Raw genomic sequence first — 25,565 nt, 5'->3', positions numbered from 1 at the left:
ATCTTTACATTTGCTGCTTCTACAGATCACAAAACTTTTGTCACCTAGATACTTTCCTTGATTATATGACTGAATGTATGATGAAACTTCAAGGTAAGAAAGTAATATGGATTGGCGATGTTAATGTTAACCAAAACTCTTTATCTGATCTAGATTATAAAAAGTTAGATATAACAATGAAGCTCTTTGGAATGATACAGACTGTTACAGGAATTACTAGAGTTGCAAACTTAGATGGTAGGATAACGCAGAGCACAATAGATGTTGTCATGACTAACTGTTACTCTAATTTCATAGAGTGTAAAGTACTTGATGATAGAATAGGAGATCACCAAGCTCTCAAATGTGTTCTCGACTTTAAAGTAAGTAAAGCTAGTAAATTCCAGAAGGTTCTTATCAGAGACCACTCCTTAAACAATCTGAAAGCCTTAAGCTATTTTCTGGGATCCTGCAGCAACTACAGTAATATTCTAAGCTGTACTAATGTAGACCATGCCCTAGATGGACTTAATCATCACATCCAGGAATCGTATGATAATTACTGTCCACCTAAACAGATAAAATGTAATAGTAACTTTCTCTGTAATCCCTCTAAAGAACTGTTGGCAGAAATACGGAAGAAGAAGATGCTTTTCAGAAAGTATAAAAAGTGCTTAGGACAATTAAACAAATTCAAGTGTAATTGTATTAATGGAATATGTAAATGCAGAAAAAGTGAACTACATAAGAAATGCTCTACTTCGTGGGACAACTATCGTCCCCAAAGAAACTATGTGACAAAATTATCCAAAGAAAACAGACGTACAAATATTGTTCAGGACCTTACTGTGAAAAGTGCAAAAAACGATTTAAAAGGCATTTGGAAAACTATCAAACATGCTTCAAACTTACCTGGAAAAATAAGTAGCTCTTCCCCAAGCAACTTAAATGTTAACGGAGTTAACCTGCATTTTGCCACAGTTGGTACAATAATACAAGAATCGATTAAGGAAAAGGATTCAGACGACTTCCTAGAATATATGCCGCCTCCAACAGAGTGTAAACTCTCTGTATTCGAAGAGGTGACTGTTGAACAAGTAAAAGAATATATACTCAGTATACCATCAGATAAATCGATTAACGATATCATGCCCATTAAAATATATAAGTATATTATTCCCCAAATCATCGATCCAGTAGCTCATATTATAAACCTTAGTATGAAAAGTGGAACAATGCCGTTGGCATGTAAAATTGCATCAGTCACTCCAATTCTTAAAACTGGTGACCCTAATGATCCAAATAACTACCGGCCAATATCCATACTCCCCCTACTTGGAAAATGCATAGAATATTTTGTTAACCAACAGCTTACAGAGTATGTTGAAACAAATAAACTGCTTACCAACCATCAGTATGGTTTTAGAAAAGATCATTCCACCACTTTTCTAATGCTTAATCTATTTGATAAAATATTTACGTCTAAGGAATCACAGAAGAAACCTGCAATTGTATTCTTAGATATCAAAAAGGCCTTTGACACAGTAAGCCATAATATTTTATTAAAAAAACTTAAGTATTATGGAGTTGATGGCTTTGTCATAAAGTGGTTCAAAAGCTACCTGGGGGACAGAAAGCAACACACCAAAATACGTGGTAATGTAAGCACATCACTCCCTGTTAAAACAGGTGTGCCACAGGGTAGCATATTAGGACCAATTCTATTTAGTTTATTCATAAATGATCTCAGTAGAAATTGCACACAATCTACTGTTTACTTATTTGCAGATGACAGTGCACTATATTTTGATAACATTTCCCGAGGCATATATGAGAATGTAATTAAGGATATGAAAATTGTGTATGAATGGCTTAGAATCAACAAGCTGAGACTAAATGCTGCAAAATCTTCATTCATTGTATTTGATAGATCACCTAATCTGGACACGTTGTCAATCCCTCTGGATTTGGAAAAAGAATGCCTATTTATAGAAGAAACTAAATCTCAAAAATATTTAGGTCTCATGATAGACAATTTATTGAACTTTCATGACCATATTGATTATGTGAAATCAAAAATTGCTAAAAGAATAGGGGCATTATACAGGTCGAAAAATCTTCTTCCACTGAAATATAGAAAAATGTTTGTAAATGCTCTTATGCTCCCCCAATTTGACTACCTGGATATAATATGGTGCAGGGCTGCCAAAACCAAACTTAATTCTCTTGATATATTATACAAGAAAGTAGCAAAAATTGCTCTGGATGTTCATTGGCAGGAACCATCAGTAAATGTATATCGAAATATGAAGTGGTTACCCTTACACTTAAGAAGACAACTCCATCTGTCAACGTATATGTATAAAATTCTTAATGAGGCTGCACCATCATCATTCACAGATAAATTTTCTTATGTATCCGGAGGATCACGTGATGCTGAGAGGTGCAACCTTTATATTCACAAATCCAGAACACACAAAACCTTTACATATTTAGGTGCAAAATGTTGGAATACAATTCCAGAGAACATAAGGACTATAGAATGTAGTGTAAAATTCTCACAATGTATGAAATCTAAATTTATGTCAGATGTAATTCAAGGAGTCTCATCCTATGAAATAAACAATAGTTTCGACTATTTCTACACTCTAGCTATGTGACAACTGAAACAAATTTTATGGGGCTGGAGTTTTTGTCGGGTGGAAAGGCCCCCTGAGTTATATATGACCTAGGTATTTCCAGAAGTATAGAACTTTAAACATCTCCTTTATTCGTTCCCATTTTTTATCATTGCCAATCTATTATTGTTCTATACTTCTCTGTATATAACTGTAAATAACATTACTAACGTAATCCCAAAGTGGGCATCTATGTAATCTTAATTGTTACCTTCATGCCCACAGTTCACTGTTAAATCATATCTTATTTTATCACTCATTATTTTATTACTCATTATGTTTTACAAACTATATCCTTATTTCCCTAGAAGGGTGTTCTGCTAACAGTTTTCGACTGACTTGAATGTCCTGCACAGCAGATTGAAGCCTCTTAAATTATTTTTATTCTTATTGTATTGCTGTGTAAATTTGATTCTAATTCTAATTCTAATTTTTAACTCGTGTATTGGGTAGACTGTGTAGTGTGTATTTGTTATGTATTTTATATTATACAGCTTTGTGTACAAGTAATTATTGTTATTTACTGGACAAAGGGGTATACATGTGTTGGAGTTTTTCTCTTATTTTTCTTCTCTTGCTCTGCATGCCCTGATTCTTGTATAAACATGATGTTAGTTATATTGTATATTCTTGTATTGATTGTGGTATTTTGTGGGTCAGATTCAGCAATACCCAATGGGTACTTGCTGAATCACTGTTTTATACACTCTGTAACCAGTCCCTGTGTTCCGTCCCTTGCCCTGCAAGCCCTGTTTCTTGATTATACAGCATTTATTTATCGTGTATTACACTGTAGTATGTAATAAACTTTTGTAGTCTAGTGTAGGATTGTTTGAATTTCTTTTTGCTAGGTTTTATAATATTTATTTGTATAATTTGTGATTGTTTCTCCCGGTTTTCTTCCCTTGCGTAGCAAGCCCTGTCTCTTGTAAAAACAACCTCGAAAGATTTGTAGATACACATAGTCTCTACACCTTTACCCTCTGGTCCCTAGGGTCAGCTGATCCCGGGCCAGAGGAAAACTACCGACTGCCAAGGTTTGACGCCTAGGCAGTCGAGACCTCTTATTGAGACCCTTTATAATAATAAATAAATGTTATTTTTATACAGCACCAAAAGGTTAAATAATTTAAATTTAACCCTTATGCTCAGCTGTAAATGATACCTAAATGACAGTAGAGATCGTGCATCTCGCCTTGGACAGGAGTAAAAACGGAAGTTTATAGCTGCAAGTAAAATCCTGACTAAATAAGGCAGATACACCTAACAAGAAGATATCCCAGAAAGGTTAGCAGGTTTTCTAACAAAACATAGATGGTGACCACAAGAAATCTATGTATGAGACTCAACAGACTAACAAAATGATATACAAGATAATAAAGATGAAAAATCATAAAATATTAAAATTTCTTTAAGAATATATAGAACTCCAAATATACAAACAATCTGAATACTTCAATATACGATACAAAATTATTAAAAAAGCTTACTGCAGAACAGTAACTGACGTTACAGAAAATCCAATACAGTCATGTCAAAAATGCACCACTGGGCCACTCCGAGCTGCAAAGGATTGACATATTCAATAAGCAGAATACCATTGGAGTGGAGATGCTTTTAACTACGTTTTTTTAATGATTCATAAGTTTTCTCTGCAAAGGACTTTACAATCCTATAACACTGGAGAGTGAAGACATCAATTCGAGCCTTTTCTGCTATGTTTCCTGGTGGATTGATTTAGAAGTCAGAGTCAATTAGAATTGGGTTCGACTTTGTATCGGCGTCCAGCAGGTTTCCAACAGGATTTCAGTAACTGCGTCTCTTGATATGTTAAGTCTGATTTCTGAATATGATATAACCACCAGTTTTATAGGTTAAGGAGTGGTTCATACAATTTTTACTTACCTAAAGACCTCGTCACACAGCACAGAAACGCATCTTTACGCTCTGCTATAATTTTCACGCAATAATAATAATAATAATTACCGACTGCCAAGGTTTGACGCCTAGGCAGTCGAGACCTCTTATTGAGACCCTTTATAATAATTACATGTAGTATGTAATAAACATTTGTAGTAGTGTAGGATTGTTTGAATTTCTTTTTGCTAGGTTTTATAATATTTATTTGTATAATTTGTGATTGTTTCTCCCGGTTTTCTTCCCTTGCGTAGCAAGCCCTGTCTCTTGTAAAAACAACCTCGAAAGATTTGTAGATACACATAGTCTCTACACCTTTACCCTCTGGTCCCTAGGGTCAGCTGATCCCGGGCCAGAGGAAAACTACCGACTGCCAAGGTTTGACGCCTAGGCAGTCGAGACCTCTTATTGAGACCCTTTATAATAATAATAAATACAACATTTATAAACCGCCTTATAGCTAAATCATATAACTCGATATAATTTAATCCTGGAGATAAACTCCAGTGCTTTCTAAAGCGGCTCTTACATTAACTGAGCTTAGTTTAATTGAAAATTAGACATGACAAGTTCATTTCACCTATGTAAATGCAAAATCAATCAAATGCTAGAGAAAAGAAGTATGTTTTAAGTTTGGTCTTGAAAGATGTAACTGACTCAGCTGATCTTATGTCGTATGGCAAGGAATTAAATACTTTAACTGCACAGTGACTAAAAGCTTTCTCTGTGTTTACATACCTTAGTTCCCAAAAATTTGTGTGCCATTATATTGAGCACAATTTATTTGAGCCCGAAAAATTTGGGCAGGAAATTTGAATTCATTTCGGCGACCGAAAATTTGGGCACAAATTCTTCGAAAAATGAACGATTTTCCACTAAAATTTCAGTTAGATATTTGCCTTAGTTCATTATTATTCCTTATTATTCCAGTCATTTTGCTTTAAATTTTAAGCATGTAGGTGGTAGTCTGAGTTGTTTCACATTATGAAATTTACGATCTGCCCAGATTTTACGGTCGACGATAATCCATTTGCAGATCTTGTTTAAATCTCTAGCTATCCGTACCTCTAGCCATTTGTTTTATTAGTAGCTGTTAGCTATTCCAGCTATTTCTATTCATTTAAAATATAAGCCTTTTTACTTGGTCAAGCCATGAATGACAGATTAGAAAACTAAAATTTCAAATATTATTTCACTTGGATATGAAGAAAAAGCCATCTTTCTATAGATTTCAGGGCCACAGGCCAAATGCCAAAAGTTTGGTTAGCAAAAAATTTAGCAGACGGAAAAGATTTATGCAATTAATTTGGTCTGCAAAAAATTTGGGCGAGAGGCCCGCTCAAATTTTTTGTCGCCCAAATTTTTGGGAATTAAGGTAGTTAGGAGAGGGCGGAAAACTAAGGTAAAAATAATCATTATCAAGACGTACATTTTTAAAACTTTGCTGCCTAGGAGATATCAACTCTTTTAAGTAAGGAGGAGCTATATTATTTAAACGCTAGTAGGCAAGTAGGGCAATCTTAAAATCTATTCTAAATCTAACTGGTAGAAAATGAACTTTCTTAAGTAGTGGAGTAGTGTGTGCCTTTCTTCCTCTCCCGAAAATAAATCTTACAGCAGAATTTTGCACCTTCTGTAAACGACTTAAATCATAAGAGCTCAGTCCAAAATATACGCTATTGCAATAATCAATTCTAGAGAGTACTAGAGCATGAACAAGCTGAATCTAAAGGTTAAAAGACAGTTTTGATGCAATAAACCACAAAGTTCTGATCTGAATATTACATGCTTGAACCACTGACGTAATCTGATCACTTATTGAAAGATAACTTATAAGATGTGCACTGGTCTCACCTAATGCCACGCACTGGTCTCACCTAATGCCTACTAGTCTCACCAGTAGGCATTATATATATCATATATCATCCTTTAATTTTGAGCACCGTTCAGCTGATTTAAACTCAGTAACTTTGTATTAGTGTTTCATATTTTTTTGTTTGAAAATCAAAAGGCTTTCAATGAAACAATGAGTTTTATTTTACATTCCTTTCATAGATAAAATAAGAGCTTAAACCACGAATTAGTCAACTAGAAGTAAACTTGAGGAAATATTTTTTAGTATAGTGGTTGAATATAATTATTTTTAAAACTTTATTTGTTAGTATTTTATTATGGAAAGTGGTTGAATTTAGTGAGACAAGGTCAGTTTCTCTATTGTCTCAGAAAAATTTCTACTTTGCAGTAGGCAATGATGAGTGGCAGGAATGACGGACCAAAACGCTTGGGCTAACAAGTTTAATCACAGTTTAACTGAATAATAAAAACTGAATAATTAATAACAAGGAGAGCACCCGTATATACTAAATATATACAGGGTGGGCCAAAAGTCAGTACCCATACATTGGATCTTATACCTCAGCTCCGCCTTAATGGGTGATACTCGTAAAATATCTGTTCCATGTATTGGACCGTCGACGAGTCCAACTCGGCGCGCATCCTGGTAGGTTGTAAACCTACAAAGCTCCGCCGTGTTTTATCATTTATATTTTAGAGTTGTTGCTTTGCAGTAAAATTTACTCCTGATCACACGTAATGAATAAACTCGTTATGCTTCATATCTAGGTTATCTGTTGCCACACTGTACACGTTGTATAACTCTCGTGAACGCCGGCCGCGCGCGATCAAAAAGTTTGCAACGTGTATCAAGTCATCTGAGAAGCTACAACTCCAATTTTTTTAGAATAAATGTAATTCGAAATATGGCTCAACTGAAAACACAATCCAATAAAATTTAGCTCGAATCTCGATCCGATTTGCTACATGTTGTATATTTGTAGTGTTACTGGGCCGCGCTCAGCCTGTCATTCCGCCAAATCTTTATTCGTTTATGAACATAATAGCCTGGGGTCCCTAGGTAATGAAAATCGAGCGCTACATAAATGACCGGCTGCGTTTAATCTATTGTTTTTCATTTTTATTATACTTTCATATTTATTAAATTGCTTCTCATTATTTTAGATTTTACTTGGGGACCCAAGGCTTTGTGTTATTGTTATGTTTGTAGACACACCAATTGGAGATATGGCGGAATGACAAGCTAAGCACCACTCAGTAATTTTCATAAATACAACTATAGACCATTATTGTGGGCAGAATATGCGTCTATGTTGAAGTGTTCTGGCATATAACTCATCTGAGTGACTGCATTAAAATAGTTTAAGGATAGTTCTCTTAAAACTTTAAGACAATAAGGATAATTACTAGGACCTACTAATATCAAAATAAAATGCAGCCACCTAAATTGTTGTTGTCTTCTCCTACGATTGAGTAGAGAGGTACCATCTTTGACGAGTATTATGAGTTTAGACCACTAAAATACTGTGCTTTAAGTTTGTGAGGTATGTGGACTAAGTGGGTTGAGAGTACTCGACTTGGAAGTGAGTGTTGAGAATTCTCAACTAAACTAAAGATAATAAGGTCCAGAATAGGAAAACAAGGAAAACAAATTTAAATTTTGGTATTTATTAATAACAATCAAAACATATCATATCATAAAAATAAAGCCGCGCGTTGGTTGACTGCCTCAGTAAGGTGAATAATATAAGCTCGAAGGTGCCCTGCGCATTTACAGAACCTCATGCGGCGATCACATGATCATGAGGACCTGTGAGTGCCAAATTTAATTTAAAGTTTTTAGAAATCATACATCACTACGAGTTACTCATGCTTTTTTAATTTTTATAGGAGTGTAGATTGTCAGGTATTTCATTCATTCATACTTAGTCGGTTTAAAGCTGTTATATTTATGTTTAGAACTCACTATTGTTTAAACTATGAAAGCAGAACGTAGGTAATGGACAATATACCGACGACAATACCAAGGACCCGAGTGCCACAATGACTTTTCCGGATCCGTTTTTACCGAGGGCTTATCCACCAGTTAATCATGCTGCATGTATAGTCTGATAATATTTATTTGTTTTATTCTATAACAAGCATTCTGTAAATTGGAGTGTCGTATTTATTATAAAAGAGCCAGCCAACCTCCGCATTATAATATGAGGCAGCAGAGCGAGTTGTAGAGGCTGAAGGGAAAGTAATGTCACAAGGAAATGGGCAAGGAGAGCTCTATAATACTCATATTTATGATAGTTCAATTTGTGCTAGAGAGCGGAAGGCAATGATGCACTAGTGGAATGCTCTTATTGGGTTTCTCTGTAGGAGCAGCTGTACAGTGGACAGGAGAAAATTCTGTTGTAGCTGTTGTCTAATACCTGGCAACTTGCCAGGTATTAGACTTGCCAGTGGCAAGTTGGACATTGAGGGTCGCAGTTGCTGGCCACCCTTGCCAGAAATACTGCAAAGGTGATGTCATGGCTGTGTAATATAAGAGTGTAATATAAGAGAGACATAACTTTGGTGTCTGTGCTTCTACTTGAGTAGCGAGGAAAGAACTTTTCGTCCTTTTTGCTCCTTTCATCAATGTTATCTAGGTAATCTTTTAGCCATATAGGAGCAGCATATAGAAGTTTTGTGAGAACTACTGTTCTGAAGAGCATTCTGAGCGAACTTGCATTCAGACCTCTGTGGCGGGTGATCCTGTGCCAATCAAACCAGCATTGTTTGAGTTTTAACTTTGTGTGACCCTTGCAGGTAAGCTTGTTGTCGATGCTTAGTCCAAGAACAGTTGATTTATATGTATATGTTATGGGTCGATTGTTGGTGTCGACCTATGAGTATTGGTGCAATCATAATACATTCAGTCTTGTTTTTATCACAGTTTGGGATTAACTTCCATTTACTGTACCAGACATGAAGGTATTTGCACATGAAGTCATGTGATCAAATTTTACACATCTGAACACAATTGAGACTTAATAAATAATAATATGAATCATCTAGGATGAAGCATGAATGATTCAATTTCTTGGCCTAATAAATGTGCTGATTGCAGATCAGCGCCTTTAAATTATTTTAATATCCGAAATTGATTTTTGAGTTAAATTATAATACCAATCATATACATATTTGCGTATTTGTGTGTGGATTTCATATTATTATAATTATACATTATTTGAGTAAATATTGACTGGCTTTACAGGCCATTCCCAAATCAATCACCCAGAGGGAAACTATATTGCAACAAAATATAAATTACAAATGGCTACGATGAAAGATAAAATCACTGATAGCATCTAGGTATTTTCTCTAATCGTGATTTTCACCATCCTTAGGCCGTTTAATCATAACCAAATTATCTTTTTAATTAAAAATCTTGGTTTTCCTACTTGTGTATCCTTAACACAAAAGGTATTTAGCTGTACTGTGATCTCATTAGAACTCTTTTGTACCTTATAACACTTAATTTAGGCATGATCAAGAAGGTTATATTCTTCTGTTTGCTGGTCACGCTGACTGTCATCTACTCATGTAAGTTTATTATAGACTAGTATCTGCATTAATTGTACGATATTATCTTATTGCACTGTATCTTTGATGATGTCACCTTTAAAGGGGGTATTACTAAAGTAGTACAAGTAGGTATTGGTGAGTAATTTACTGAAGTTCAGTAGATTACTCACCAACTGAACTTACTCAGTAACTGAACTTTCAAATTACATGATGAAACTAACACTTTATTTCCAGATGAGTTTAGAGGATACGACAAGTGCCACAGACAACTGACATGTTCTGACTGTATTGCGCACGATCCTCTTTGTAGCTGGTGCTCAGATTCTGTGAGTAGAAGATATTTTCTATTTTTAGATATATTTTAGATATTTTCTAGATATATGTTATTTTAATAGATATTTTATATCTTAGAAAATATTATATTATATTTTGTGATACATTTTATACTTATATTTCCCTACTTCGCCACATTTATTTTGTCCATTAAAATTCAATTTTAAACAGCTTAGTAATAATTCTGATTATCTTTTGAAAGCAATTAGCTATTATTAAAGTATTAAGTTATTTAATATCATGGGAATAAAAAATAAGTTTAAGGAATGTCGACCATTGTGGCGAATATAACATGTTATTCATTATTATGTACATGATAACTTATAAATAATAAGATTTGGTACGTCATGTACATGATAAAATATAAGTAATAAGATTTGTTGATCGTAAATAGCCAATAAATCTCACGGCACACTCTTATGTTACAGTATTTAATATTTATGTATTGGATAAATGTGCATTAAAATGTGTGCCGAAGAGGGACTTCACAAGATACAAAATCTTGTAATTGTGAACTGTCAAGTGACTTTTTAACACGTTCTCTGGGTGGCCCTGGATGACTATTCGAAGGCCTAAACCTCTAATCTGATACCAACCCTAACCCTTACCCAATCCCTAACTATAGCATATTCTGAAACCCTAACCCTAACGAGAAATTATACCAACGCCAGGGAAGCATTTTAACCCCATGGTATGTGGGGTAATTCGGAATTAGCATTCGAAAACACATTAATGGGTGATACTCGTAAAATATTTGTTCCAAAGACCGTCGACGATTCCAACTCGGCGCGCCGATTATAAACCTACAAAAAATACATTGAATCAAGTTGGTTTGATTAACTGTGGGGCCCTTTTATAAAAATCGAGTGTAGAGTGATTTAACACGCTCGGTCGCTCGAATCGATAAATAATTAATTTGATAATAAACACTATATTTTTATTCTTGTGGTGGCAAGAAGCATCAGGACCCATAAACAAAAATATTTTAGAAATTATCGCCACTATTGGCCAAGTCCAACATGCAACAGAATATGCCAACCAAATATGATAGCGAAATAAACAGAATTAACTGATGATAGGAATTTTAAGAAGCTTAAGTGTTAAGACTAAGAGCCCCTGTGCTCGGGACAATTAGTCGATTAAATGGTCCCCGTGCCGGCCTTATGAGTTGAGATCCAAAGTTTATTTTACGTATGTTCTTTTGTTGTGAAAATATTCCGTCTCTTGCGTTAATATTTATTTACTACGTATCTAATAATTCTCAAAGTCGAAGTACTTTGCCCTGACAGCGTCTGAGCGTCGTTAGTATAGTTTTTAATATAGTTAAGTTCAAAACGATAAATTATAAGTCAAAAAGCTCTTTTTTGTTGTAAAGGATCTGGATAGTTATGAAAATTGTAAACCATTATCTCACTGCAAAAGTAATTTGGATCAGGACGGTCTTGGTCTCTTCATGGTCACTTTTTAATCTGTTTTACACGTCATAGCTATTGACCTATTGTGTTAAAACTACACTAGCGTAATTATTTACGGTGATTACGTAATATGTGAACGACCCCTTAAATCATTAAGTCACCATTATTCGACAAAACTGGTATTCATAAGAAGTTATGGTCTTAAAGTAGCTGTAAGCTCATCATATATTTGGATATATTTATTGGTATTTACTATTTACAGTTCCCACACAACAAGTAGTCAAAATTAAGAAATAATTATGCCATATACCGGGTACATTGCACTCACTATGCAAGATTCTGATGAAGTATGAACTAATAATTTGCTGGGAATTATATGGCTGGATTTATTGTTTGTGATAATATCATTTTGAGCTGCATAATTTTTACAACGTATTGTATTATGTTAATTTGATGCTAATTACATGACCATTGTCCGACTTGATGCTTTTGTTTAAACTGATATAGTCTCGCCAAACTGACTACATCGCTATTCAATATATAAATATCAATTACGACAAGTTCATGTTTTTGCATAGTAGTGTATACAGTCTATCTCTAGTTTCGCCCTCGTGCTCCCTTGTTTTAGAAATAAATAATAAGTATACCTCATAAACTATTACTTAAACCTTTTATTTTCACCATTACCCAAACCATTTACATAAACCATTAACTTAAGCCTTTTTTAGGTATTGGCTGTAACTTAGTAAACCTATAAACTGTTATTGTGAAATACCTGCGTTATTCTTTACTTATAAACTTACTTTACAGTTTACTGGTCACCGTTATTCTGTATCATCTTACACTTTGTTACAAAATCATATGCAAAGTATCCGCAAAATACTGATGAAGTTTGTTTTTAAATATAACTTTAAAGAAAGAGATTATATTTAGATTATCTTTCCAGTAATAGCACAGTGAACATTCCTTTTTTCCCTCACAAGCAGTTGAAGCTAACACCTTTAACACCTTTAACACCTTTAACACCTTTAACACCTTTTAATTGCAGGGGGAAGAAGTGGACACACGGTGCAGGACCTTTTTCAATGGCACAACTGATGTGGAGTGCAAAGCTCTGACCTTCCCTCTAGGAGACGATGAAGCCTACCCCCAGTAAAAATGTAGTGTTGATCTGACAATTTAATGCTGTTGTACCGGGTTAAATTGAGGGTCAGCAAATTTCAAACGTACATCCAAGTGTTATAATCACATTTAAACCGCTATTCTGCGCTCGCTCATTTTTCTACTGCAGGTAGAATCAGTGTGATTAATTCAACAATCATTTTCTGCACTTGTATATAATACTGTATACCTCATACATTAATCACTGTTAATATCACTCCATTGTTGTATAATTCGTACAATAATCGAACTCACTTGTCAAAATCGTGCTTTCGATTATTGAACCAACATCACCAAAGGTGATATTACTTTAAGAATTGTTCTACAAGGGGGTAATATTATATACTGATTAATTTCCCACTGGTTTCCAACTTCCTGACGGGCTTAAAGATATTGTGTGATATTATAGCGCACATTAAGTTGTGCAAGCATAAACAGCAGCAACTTCTATAATCATGCATCAGACCGCATCAGAATCAGTCTACTGAATTATTAATGTGCTGTGACCAAATTTAAAATGAAACTCTACGGTTTAAATCTTTTGCCTTGTATCTTAATTTTATTAAACGATATAATGCTGACTTTACCAATAAAATTAAAACAAGTGCCACATGTCTCTTTAAACCCAAATCCCCGTGCAGGCTGATATTTTTATAATTCGTTCTAACCAGAGAAAGTTTAAATGTTAGAATATATTAAACAGTATAGTAAAAGTACTGAATATAATGTTTGTTATCCGACCCTATTTTAAGGGGTTTACATTTAGAGTGTACAGTGAGCTTTAGTTCATCTGACCATTAATTTAACTAACTCCACAACAACAAACTGGTCACGTGGTACAACTTACTTCTGAGTTCTCATGGTTGTCTCATTGAGAGCTGATTAGTGTGGACATTTTGTTCAGATAATTATGTAATTATGTGCTCTAGTTAACATGACTTAATTATCTCTAATTGCTGTAAAATAAGGAGACGTTTAGTTATTATTAGCGACTAAGGTTGTTAGGATGCTAGACTTGGCGAGAGAAGCATTGTTAGATTAAAACATGTTGTGCCAAGTTTAAAGTCACAGTTAAGATTAATTTGTAGTTGCGGAGATTATTCTGTAATAATTTTGTCTGAAGAATAAAATAGGTATGTGGTCACAAAACGTGGGAGCCAATTATAAACATCACGAAATAGCGCTCCCCTGTAAGTGTAAAGGCTTATAATAATGTGTCGTATTTCATCGTTCACAGATCATTGTTTCCAAGTCTGACTGCTAAGGAAATTTAGCAAAATGGTTACATTAATTAAATTTACAAGTTCATACTTCCATTTCCTGCTTTTATTAAGAAAGTTTGTCACATGGTTCTATTCTGGAGATGTGTACAAGTTACGAGATCAATACCCTGTATTGTAGCTCATTATAAACTACACAGTACACAGCTACAGTAGCAAAGGTTACAAATTTAAACTTACAGTTACTCATTTTATACTTCCATTTCCAGTACACAGTACACAGTACACAGTACACAGTATTGCTACCCACTACCCAGGTGCTTTGAAATGTGCTCTGATACTTTCCATAATGATCTACACTCAGCACTTATCATGAACTACATTCTTCACATACCATGATCTACACTGGTACACTAGCTGTTGTCAAGTAAACAGTACACTACAATACACTGCACCCTAATATACTCTAATATAATTCAATTCTACTCGGAAATCTGCCTCTCATCATCTTACACTCTCACAAATTGTATCAGTTTCATTTGTATTGGCTCCTACATGGTATGTAAGTGTGTGGAAACTTTAATCGTCTTTAACTTTATAACTTCCTGGCCGCTGGTTAACTTGGCAGTAAACTGGTGGGGACGGAAATTCATTATTATATCATAATGGTACAGTAATACCCTGATTTACCGCTCAGAGTTTGGAGAAAGGAGAAAGCTGCAGTAAATCGGGGTTTGCGGTAAACGGGTAAATCGGGATTCGGGGTTTGCGGTGAATCGGGGTTCTTATTGTTTACATTATGTAAGTTAGGGCCTATTTGGGGAAAGGAAATTTCCGCGGTAAATCAGGGTTTGCTCTGAATCGGCGCGCGGTATATCTGGGTTTTACTGTAAACTATAATAATATATACAATATAGTATATAATAATAATATGCTCTGATGGACGTATTATTGTAAGTTCTTCCGTTGGAAAAGCTAGTAAGCTTAACGAATCATTTTACACTCCAATTCACCTTTAATATATTATCACAGTTGAGCAGTTGGGATAATTCGAGCTATGAGTAGCTTTCAAATTTGATCATCGGAAAACCTCACCTTAAATTATAATGATGATCTTGAGATGTATACTTTAAGATGATTTAGTCATCAGAGCGAATCCAAATACTGGTACAATTGCCAGTAGAAACCGGTACAATTGCCAGTAGAATACAGTGAAACTAAGGGATCCTTTTACTCCCCTCCCGTCTCCTAGACTGTGGTGCTACTCACTCAGCCTAGAAAGATAACGGTTGCGCTACTCCGATGCCAATCGGACACTCGCCACATAGTATTTGTGTACTCAAAATTTGATATCATAGGTTTGTCCCAACTCCCAAGTGAAATAATTCATCTCAGATATATCTATTTAAGTAGACATTGTACATTGTACATAATATTGTACACATGTCTGATTGGATCGGGCGTGTCCTACCTTTAGGGGCTCTTTCTGCAAGACGTGCATTATCCATGTTTTTAAGATGGTTCAGTGCATACGTGCACAACTTGCACGTGCATAACTTGCACGTGCAATGTAAAACCACTTGACAGCGTGTAATACCACGTGACAGCGTGTAATACCACGTGACAGCGTGTAATACCACGTGACAGCGTGTAATACCACGTGACAGCGTGTAATACCACGTGACAGCCTGTAATACCACGTGACAGCCTGTAATACCACGTGACAGCAGACAGCGTGTAATGTACACTGTTCATTGTGTCTGAATCACTGGGTGCGGCTCTAACGTCGGTCTCTACAAACTCTTGTCAAAATTCGCTGTTAATTAGACTTTTGTTCTTCATGACAATACACACACGTTTGACATTATCCTGTTGTCCAAGCTGCGCCTTCAAGATTCAAGACGTAGAATATCTGATATTTATACAGCTGAAGACGATATAGTACACATGTATTTTGAAAGCTCCTGCTGAATAAGAAACCTTTCGTATAAATTATATGTTTTAAGAATCCCCCTCTTGATCTTGGTCTTATATTTATCATTGGAAGTAGCTGCTGTTGGTTTGTCTGGCACAAAATATGTTCGTCAGTCCTTATATTAAAGTCACTATTGTGACGGTACATTAGAACCAGACAGAAACAAAGGGCCTGAACAGAACCCCTCGGATTCCCAACATAAGGACACTGCTTTATCATTACTAAAAGTTAAACCCTGAATAGCAACTGAACAATATCACAGCGTATTTTTCGATGAGAATAAGTTCTAAGTTGTTATAATTTGAGCAATAATATTCTAATAACGAATGACTTTTTAAATATTGGCTATTTCAGATGAAACACTGCCAATTGCCATGCTGATTATAAGTTTGGTGTTATTAAACTTCAATATAATATTATTATTTCAATAATTACAAGTGTATCATTATGATCAATGTTTATTAAACAATGGTTCACAAGGGAATATGAACTAATCTGCATTAAATGTACTGTTTGAATAATAGATGTAATTAATACTGTTATTTGTAATTCGCCTACTGTAATTGTAATTTACCCATTTATTCCCTAGAGCTACTGCTTTATCATTACTAAAAGTTAAACGATGAATTATAACTGAACAAACAGTACTGTTCTTGAAGTAGAGCTAACATTTCGTCGCCAGTTTCTTCTGACACATCACGTTCCTGGAATTCTAAACAAACTGTGCGGTATTTTCATATCCAGGATAATCACTTCTCTTTCCTTCATTTTACTCTGAAGTGTTAATGTAAATTTCACATCAAAGTTATCCTACATAAGAGCTTAGAGCAGTTTATGCTGAACCTTCCAAAAACCTCAGTATGTGACCAGTGATCTTCACAAATGCAAATTCCTCAAAACTATTACCAGTCCAGATAAACAAATATATTGAAGCAGATGTTTAAAGAAAGCGGCCGGATCTAATGAGGCTTCTACACTGAGTGTACTTTAATACATTATATAATGTAGCCGCTCCTTCATACATCTAGTAATCATAATTTAATATATAGGTCAGATAGGTCAGATTTGCGGTGAATCAGTTAAACTGTAAGGGGTGTTATAATAACAACTAGTATACATGGTAACGAGTAATTATAGGCTTTCAGCACTTGCTGGAAGCTATAATATAATACCCTAACGTAATATGCTGTGTTGGTAAGTAACTTTCATACACTTGTCACTGGTTGTAGTTTAGAGTAAGATTCATGTAGATTTTAAGTATGATTCGTGTATATTAAAAGTAATATTCCTGAATATTTTATGTTACGTACATGGTAATGTAAAGTAATATTTAAAATCCAAAAAGAAATATGTAATGAAAATTCTAAAAGAACCCGCAGTGATAACCCATTAAAACACACACTCCTGATCGTGTAAGTCACGTATCTTTACAAGTCTATTAAAAGTATTTAAAATATTTAGAAGGGTCCCTTGTTTAGCAGGGTCCACTGTCAAGTGTCAGAATGTGATTTAATTATCTGTATGACCTGGAGATAACTGTGTCATCCTGTAACATACTGTGTAACATCATCCTGTAACATGCTGATAAGAAATACTGACAGCTCGAGGCTACTTCCTAAACATGTTGTAGTGGGGCGGCTAAACATTAAACAAGAATGTTAAATCAGATTTAAAAGTTTTAAATTTCACATCCTCGCTAGCGTGGAGGTTGTTTAACTTTTGGAGAACAGAGCGTACTAGAAATAGTCGTGCTTGGTCCTTGGATGGCTTGAATGTATCTTTTTTGGGTTTGTTTTTTACGTCGAAGCGCGGTATAGATACGAGCATTTAGTGATACATTTGAGGCCGAATATGCAGATATGGTTACAACGCGTTTTTCGATGAGAAAGACCATATTTTGTAGTAGTAACTAGTAAGTAGTAAGTAGTAACAATAAGTACTTCTTCCGTGATTTGAACTGTCATTATTTTGCATTCTCCTCGATTCTAAAAGTGCCACCATTACTTCTCCCTCCTAATTCTGGTATTTTACAGAATCCACATTCCACACCACGAACATATGATAGATGGAATATTTCAACACGTCACAATAATTGGGCACATATTTATACAATGGACAATGGTAACAGGATGTTATATCAAATATTAATTAAATTTGTAATATATAACAGTATTTTTAGTAGCACTACAATGTAATATTGCTATTAGAAATCATAAGACAAATGCTTTATTTACAGCTCAATTTGTCCCACCCAAAATATATTTAGATACTGACTCGTATCCAAATATAATTTGGTGGGACAAATATAATTTGGTGGGACAAATAAATGTTGTGAATACTGTATCATAGTTCCTTCTTCTTACGTGAGAAGTGGCACCTAGAAGTGAGCTGTTGTATAAGCTTTACAATGTCAAGTGGATGTAATAAAACAATTTAAATGAGGGGAATAAAACTTAGATAATTTGAAAATGTATTACTATATATTATGCAGAACAGTACTTTGAGTACATTAACACTACAAGTACATGATTTGAAAAATTTGCTAATATTATTTTTATTATTTTTACTACAAAGGATGCTCGAGAGAGAGAGCGGATGCAAGTGTTGGTTATAAAGTGGTACATTCTGTAAGAAATAACATTTCAACTCAGTCTCTCTCATCACATAATATGTGTTAGATTGGCATAATTTATGCTTATCAATATTATATTATTATGTGAGACACGGAATTGTAGCGTGTGAAATATGCTTGTATCGTTAGTGTTGGTCACGTACTCACCTATACAGAAGGTGATAATTTAATGACACTGATAATAATTCTCTATCACCAATATTATGTTATGCAAGTTTGGGCAAATTTCTTTGTGCCAAATTTGAGATATCACTTCAAACACAAGAAAATAGTGCTGTAGGACAAGATTCGCTGTCGGACAAAAGTCGTGTTACCTTCTAGGACACGGACAATAATTCTCTGACATCGATATTATATTATGTTGTGTAATCTAATGTTTTATAATCTAATGGAAAATATAGATGGTGATCAGAAGATGTGATGGCCCCGTCAAGTCTTGACGAAACTCAACATAGGTCACAAAGGTAGGTATATACTATATAGCTAGAGAGTAGAGACTGGTTATCTGTTGGAAAGTTATTCGATATTCTGTATATTCCGGATCTTCCCAATATAGTAACTCAGTAATGGCCCTCTCAGTGATATCCTAATGTTAAGTTATGTAACTCTTGTGCGTTGTGACGTCATGTAATAGTTTTATTTCGTTTTCTTGGACGGATAGCCGATAAAAGTGATCTTGTAGTTTGGTTATATAGGGTGAATAATAAATATTATATGGTGGAGTAATAATAACTTTCTTTAAGTTGCGTCATTAGGTTATTTAAGGAAGGGGTGGAGGAAAAAAAGGGTAGTATAAGTGATTACTGGGATACAATAAGGTGGGAATTGTCTCAATACATATTAACAGACCCCAATAGTCTTAAACGTACCACAGCACTGCATTTGAAATTATCTAGGAATGATTATTATGTCGTGCATTACGTATACAAATAGTCAGGAATCAGGATGAAAGAGTAGATTTTTTATGTTCGCTGGCACTAGGTTCATTCGATTATAGTATATTAGTATTACGAAAGAACAATATTGTCATATCTATCATCATTCATTACACGAACAATAAAATATTTACTTTCTTACAAAACTACCAAGACTAAAGACGGATATTACAATATTTCTTGACCGGAAAAAGTGGTATCAAAAATAGGTTTAAGTACTGTACCAGGACACTTTAGGCTGGACATTTTTGTAGATTATCAGATTAGGACATGTTTTTATTGTCCTCATTTGTGATACGTAATTTAATAACGATAAAGATGCCCTGGCTCATGTCAAATTATCGTTTTATAGGACATTTTGTTTAACAGGGTTACCTCATATAACAGATTACATCACTCTCAGAGGGCCCCGGAATTGAAGAAAGTGTACAATTTATTATCTCCTGACATTCGATACGGTTTGTGTCTGTTCAAGATGATATCTGGGGCGTTCATTGATTGATCTATGTTAAGATAATAACAAGATAAGTTAATCATGGTACATAGATAATGTAGATAACATAGATATGACCCAATAGCAATAGGTAAGACTTTCCTTATAGCTATTTGTAGTGCGCGACAAGGCTTCTAACATTATATACACCCTTCACAAAGGTCACACTGCAAAACCCTTACACTCCTGGTCACGTGTTACAATCCCACCAACCACAACTCCGGCTTCTCAACACGTGGGCAAAAAACTGTCGGGTGACTGGTGCAGCTGAAAGTTTTCTGGGCGGTCATTGGTTGACGGGGAGAGCTGCGTGTTGATGTGGGTGTTGACAGTTGAGTGTGGTCGTCATGATCACGTGATACAATCCCGGTGCTCTCATTGGCTGGCATGTTAAACAGCCTGCTCTATGATTGGGCTGAAGGTTTGTGTGTTGGAAGCTACGAGTGTTACACTACATAGACACTATATGAGGGTGGGCCGTGTGACACTGTGTGGCCAAGTCAAGTAAAATCATGGTGTGTAAGGCGTAGGGGTGACCTAGGTGTTAGGGAAACATATGTCGTGATATCATTCACCACCTTGACAAGTTTTTAGCTCACAGAGGCTTGTCAAAACCTGTGAGATTCCTACGTCGGGTGAAGCTTACTTTAGTGTAACAACGTCACTGCTGCTCATGTAAGCTTTCAATGAAATTTAGTAAGAGCAGAAGGAATTCTTGTTATAATGTTGAGCTTAGAGATTGTTCTCATTCGCATTTAATTGAATGAAATATCTTTTCAAACTTTAAAAAATAAATATCAATCAAATATTTTTCAACCAAGCTCTTTGAACAGAATGCAGCCAACAAGATAAGTGCAAAATATCTCATTCTACGTCTGTTTTGAAAATAATATTAAAAGGTGGTTACGTAAAAAAAGTTCGCGATTATTGGAAACTGAGATTTGGCTGATTTAGTAGCTTTTTAAACCTTATAATCCACATTTCCTCCAGATATTGAGCTGTTCATAATGAGGAATGAAATTATTCAGCTGCTTCAAATATGGGCTTATTAGAAACCTGCAAATTTTTCTTTTTACTTGAACTACGTAGTAGAAAAAGTTTTTCAATGAGAATTGAGCCCTCTTTCATGTTACGTGAGGGGATAGGTCACTGTATAATTACAAATTGTCCTTATAGTCAAATATGTCAACACATCTTTCTTATTTTAATAATTTTTCAGAAATCTGTCTGTTAAAACAGTAGTATTTAGTAATTAGTAATTAGCAATTAGTAATTAGTAATTAGTAATTAGTAATTAGTAATTAGTAATACAGTAGATCATTTCAAAGAAAAATGGAACATCGGTTTTATTGTAGTCTTATCAGTTCGCTAAACTAAACTATACAAAGCGATGACAATGATTACCAAATGTTTAAGAATAGTGCCAACGACGAATGTTCAGGATTAACAGTTATTAATATAAGGGACAGTCAATTAATGAAATCGGGAATTTTTAATTCATCAGTGTCAAGTGAACAAAATGATCCTTGAGATGAAGCACAGAGTGCGTCCTTTATTGTCATGGCTAAAGAAGTGCGGACAACCTCCTTATAGTAGTGCTTTACTTTGAATAAACCTATTAGATGAGTTTGGATGAGCCGAGCAATCTATTAAATACACATTAAGTGGGGAGGGGTCGTGCTTTTCAGTCATCTCAGATCCACTCTCAAGTCTCAACTGACACCATATAGTGTCCTCTAAAACTTAATTGCTTTTCTGAAACAGCCACCTTTCAATATTCAGTTACAAACCTGTCTACCATACAAGAAATGACAAAATGGCTAAAATAGTAGTCAGTTGATTAGGGGATTTCCTTGTTATACTCATTGTTCTTACCTCTACAATGTCACACGTTATTCGATATTGTTTAATTTTTCTATGATCTGCAACAACATGAGTCATCGGAGCAAAAATGTACCTGTGCATAAGAAGCGTGAAGACTACAAGTCTGAGAACAATATAAATGAAATCACTTCGAATAAAGGGAAAGGAAACGTGAAGAATAGGGTGCTTTTTTGTACGCCGCGACGTCCAAAATTCCTAGAGGGTAAATCCTTCAATCACTCAGTGGATTCACGGACCAACGCGCGCGCAGTTTTGAGATATCAATAACCGCGCTAAGACAGACTCCTTAGTCTAGATTGCGGATATTTTCCCACGCCACACACTGGTGATTCAGCTCTATTTGTTCAAAACTTGTTAACAGGATTGTGAAATGACGACAAAAACATTCAGGACGCAGATTTTGAGTCAATTGTGGACGGATCTATCATCCAGATTAAGCCTCAATCATTCTCAGCAGCTATAAGGAGAGGTAGGTAGCAGTGTAGCACACACAATTTAATAATTGAGGAATTCAAGACATTTTCAATGTACCGAGTCATTGTTCATATTATTGTCAAACAGATCGTTTTTTTCATGGTACTGTAGAGAGAATAAGACGAAGTTAGGTGTAAATCAAACATATTTAAAAGTTGTTTTTATGCTTCTTCAACTGTCTTTTCCAATTCTCTTAATATAGATATGATATTTTTATTTTTCCAGGTTCATCCGTGAAATTTACTGCAATGGTAGAGCCTGCTAAGAATTTCCCCCTGGATCTTTACTTCGTTATGGACCACTCTCATTCTATGAAGCCTACACTGGATACACTGAAGAATAGTGTGGACGCAATGAGTAAGAAATTCCGCTTCGATTACGTTATTTATCACAAATTCCACACACCCAAATACCAATATATTGAACAATTACCCGAGATGGAATGCATGCTCCTCTGAACTCTTCACAGGAATTTATGTTTAGATCGGGTTAGCTGCAATTCTGCGTATGCAAATAACCTCTGATCGCCCGAATGATTCGCAAACAAATCTGAGATGGGCTAGGATCTTGGATTTTGACGGCAGCGAACTAGATCTTTAGGATCTAAGTGGCTGTCGTTCAAATCTTTCCTAGCTTTCAGCCTCTCACAACCTTTGTATGCACTGTTTTCTGCACATGTAAGGTAAAGCGGTAAACTTTACGTTTAGTAACAACTTGAGCGAATTGCAGCGAATTCCCAAGAGATATGTAGACAGAGAATAGTGAGCAAGTTATCATGTAGCAATTGTAGCAAATGTAGCAAATGTAGCAAATGTAGCATTGTAGCTGTAGTTTACTAATACTACCTGAAGAGATTTCCTTTTTAAGTAAGATTTAAGACCAGTGGCGTAACTTAGGGCCCCGCAGACCCCGCTGTGCGGGGGGGGGGGGGGGGGCGCCGTATAAGGGGGGCGCAATTTTCCTGAATTTTAGGCCCTTTCACTGAAAAAACGCCTTGTTTGTGTATTTCCCTGTCCAATTTAGCGTTCGGTCGACGCGAAAAAAAATATTTGGGGTACCCTTTTTGCTTCAGGGGCGCAAAAAGCTGTAGGGGGGCGAGAAAAAAAGTACCCGACCTTTTTTTTTTTTTTTTTTTTTTTAGGGACACAAAAAATTTTAGGGGGGCGCTTTCCGTCACTGAGCGGGGGGGCGCCAACAGGCAAAGTTACGCCACTGTTTAAGACACACAAAAAACGACAACATTCCTTAAAATCAGGTCATGTACAATGTACTATGTATGAGAGTTAAGGGCGAGTTGTCAATTACCTAAGATAATCTGATTGTGTACTGATCGAGATTATTTTCAGGTGAAAAGTTGAAAAATTTGACGAACAATCATCGTATCGGGTTCGGTACATTCGTTGATAAAACTACCGCTCCTTACATTTACACTACAGAGGCCAGGTAGACATTTAACCATTTGGTTTGTTTTGGAGATGATGCCGGGGTATAATATATCCGTATTATACATGTGTTATATGTTATGTATACAATATACATGTGTGTAAGGATGCGAACGTAAACATAACCAAATAATGATTTACTTAGTGTAATATACAGTTATAAAAGGTTTTTACATTGTATAATATACAGTTATAAAAGGTTTTTCTGCCATCTTTTTCTGTCCTCGAGGCTGGAAACATGTGACAATTCAGTATCATGACCAGTCTTGTCAAGTATTTGAATCTGACCAGATACTTCAGGAAAAAGAACCCCTGCCAGACGCGAACTGACGGAAGTGGGGACGGTGGAACTTCGTGTCCTCCTGCGTATAACTTTAACAACACCGTCAGTCTGGACGAGTTCGAGCAGTTTAGTGTAAGTCATTGCTTTTACTAATACTGAGAGAGAGAGAGAGAGAGAGAGAGAGAGAGAGAGAGAGAGAGAGAGAGAGAGAGAGAGAGAGAGAGAGAGAGAGAGAGAGAGAGAGAGAGAGAGAGAGAGAGAGAGAGAGAGAGAGAGAGAGAGAGAGAGAGAGAGAGAGAGAGAGAGAGAGAGAGAGAGAGAGAGAGAGAGAGAGAGAGAGAGAGAGAGAGAGAGAGAGAGAGAGAGAGAGAGAGAGAGAGAGAGAGAGAGAGAGAGAGAGAGAGAGAGAGAGAGAGAGAGAGAGAGAGAGAGAGAGAGAGAGAGAGAGAGAGAGAGAGAGAGAGAGAGAGAGAGAGAGAGAGAGAGAGAGAGAGAGAGAGAGAGAGAGAGAGAGAGATTGTGGGTGCTTGAAATTATATCGTTCTAAGACTGCATTTTGAGGTTTTTATTCCCCACATCTCATCGTACCTCTTTCTTCAGACTCTCATTGAAGTGAGTGAAGTTTCAGCTTCAGTTGATCTTCCAGAGGCGGGTATGGATGCGCTCATGCAGGTATTGTAACACAGCCTGGTTCAGCATTTATAACTACATAATATTATGTAGTTATAACCACATATTATGTACTTTCAATTATATTATTAGTCTTAGAAGTAGGAAGTAACGAAGTTGGAAGCACTTACTTTTCATTAAGTCGGGACCATCTTCGCTACCTAATTTAGCGATTTATTTTAGTGCACAGAAGTTGTTGAAGATGATGATCTCTAAATAATTTATTTCGAGCTTTTCTGCATGAATCTACAAATCAAACACTGTGAAATGTTTTGTGGCCGCTTAACAGCATGTATGTTAATTAATGTATTGTGTATAATTACTAATTAATGTATTTGTTCAGGTTGCTGCGTGTAAAGATCCTATTGGCTGGAGAGATCATTCCAGAAAGGTTATCGTGTATCTCACAGATACAGGGCTTTCCATTTTCGCGTGAAAGATGGCAACTCGGAGGGGCAGGTAATATACTTCAATAAATTACTCTTATTTTGTACGTTGGTGGCTTTCTTTGCTGAATAGAGGCGCATTACATTATTACAACTTTACAATTAATTACTTTAACATTTTTCATGGGCAAGATCAGCTTATCTGTAATTTTCTATTTTTCTTAAAATTTTAATTCCATGCGGTTCGAGCCCGTTTACTATTGGTAGTGAGTAAATG

The 25,565-nt window shown here is 35.5% G+C and overlaps 3 protein-coding genes across 4 annotated transcripts in view; all 3 read left to right on the top strand.

The window, feature by feature from the left end:
- LOC134825349 (uncharacterized) overlaps positions 1-25,565 on the top strand; it is a 61,723-nt gene that overhangs the window by 2,429 nt on the left and 33,729 nt on the right. The window lies entirely within an intron of this gene.
- LOC134825450 (integrin beta-1-like) lies at positions 9,928-25,338 on the top strand. Its single transcript, XM_063837626.1, has 9 exons — positions 9,928-10,004; positions 10,221-10,312; positions 12,783-12,894; positions 22,425-22,503; positions 22,734-22,865; positions 23,855-23,951; positions 24,251-24,365; positions 24,834-24,905; positions 25,246-25,338. Exons 3-9 carry the CDS (start codon positions 12,871-12,873, stop codon positions 25,336-25,338), a joined length of 612 nt encoding a protein of 203 aa, XP_063693696.1. The 5' UTR covers positions 9,928-10,004; positions 10,221-10,312; positions 12,783-12,870.
- LOC134825350 (nuclear transport factor 2-like) overlaps positions 16,387-25,565 on the top strand; it is a 78,808-nt gene continuing 69,629 nt past the window's right edge. The window contains exon 1 of the mRNA XM_063837533.1: positions 16,387-16,402. The gene's annotated coding sequence lies outside the window, so the exon portion shown is untranslated. The remainder of the gene's footprint in view (positions 16,403-25,565) is intronic.

The sequence above is a fragment of the Bolinopsis microptera genome, chromosome 13, assembly GCF_026151205.1.
Source record: "Bolinopsis microptera isolate Bmic1 chromosome 13, MBARI_Bmic_1.0, whole genome shotgun sequence".
Classification (NCBI taxonomy): domain Eukaryota; kingdom Metazoa; phylum Ctenophora; class Tentaculata; order Lobata; family Bolinopsidae; genus Bolinopsis; species Bolinopsis microptera.
Note: the sequence above shows the minus strand (reverse complement) of the source record. Positions and strands in the feature narration are given on the sequence as shown.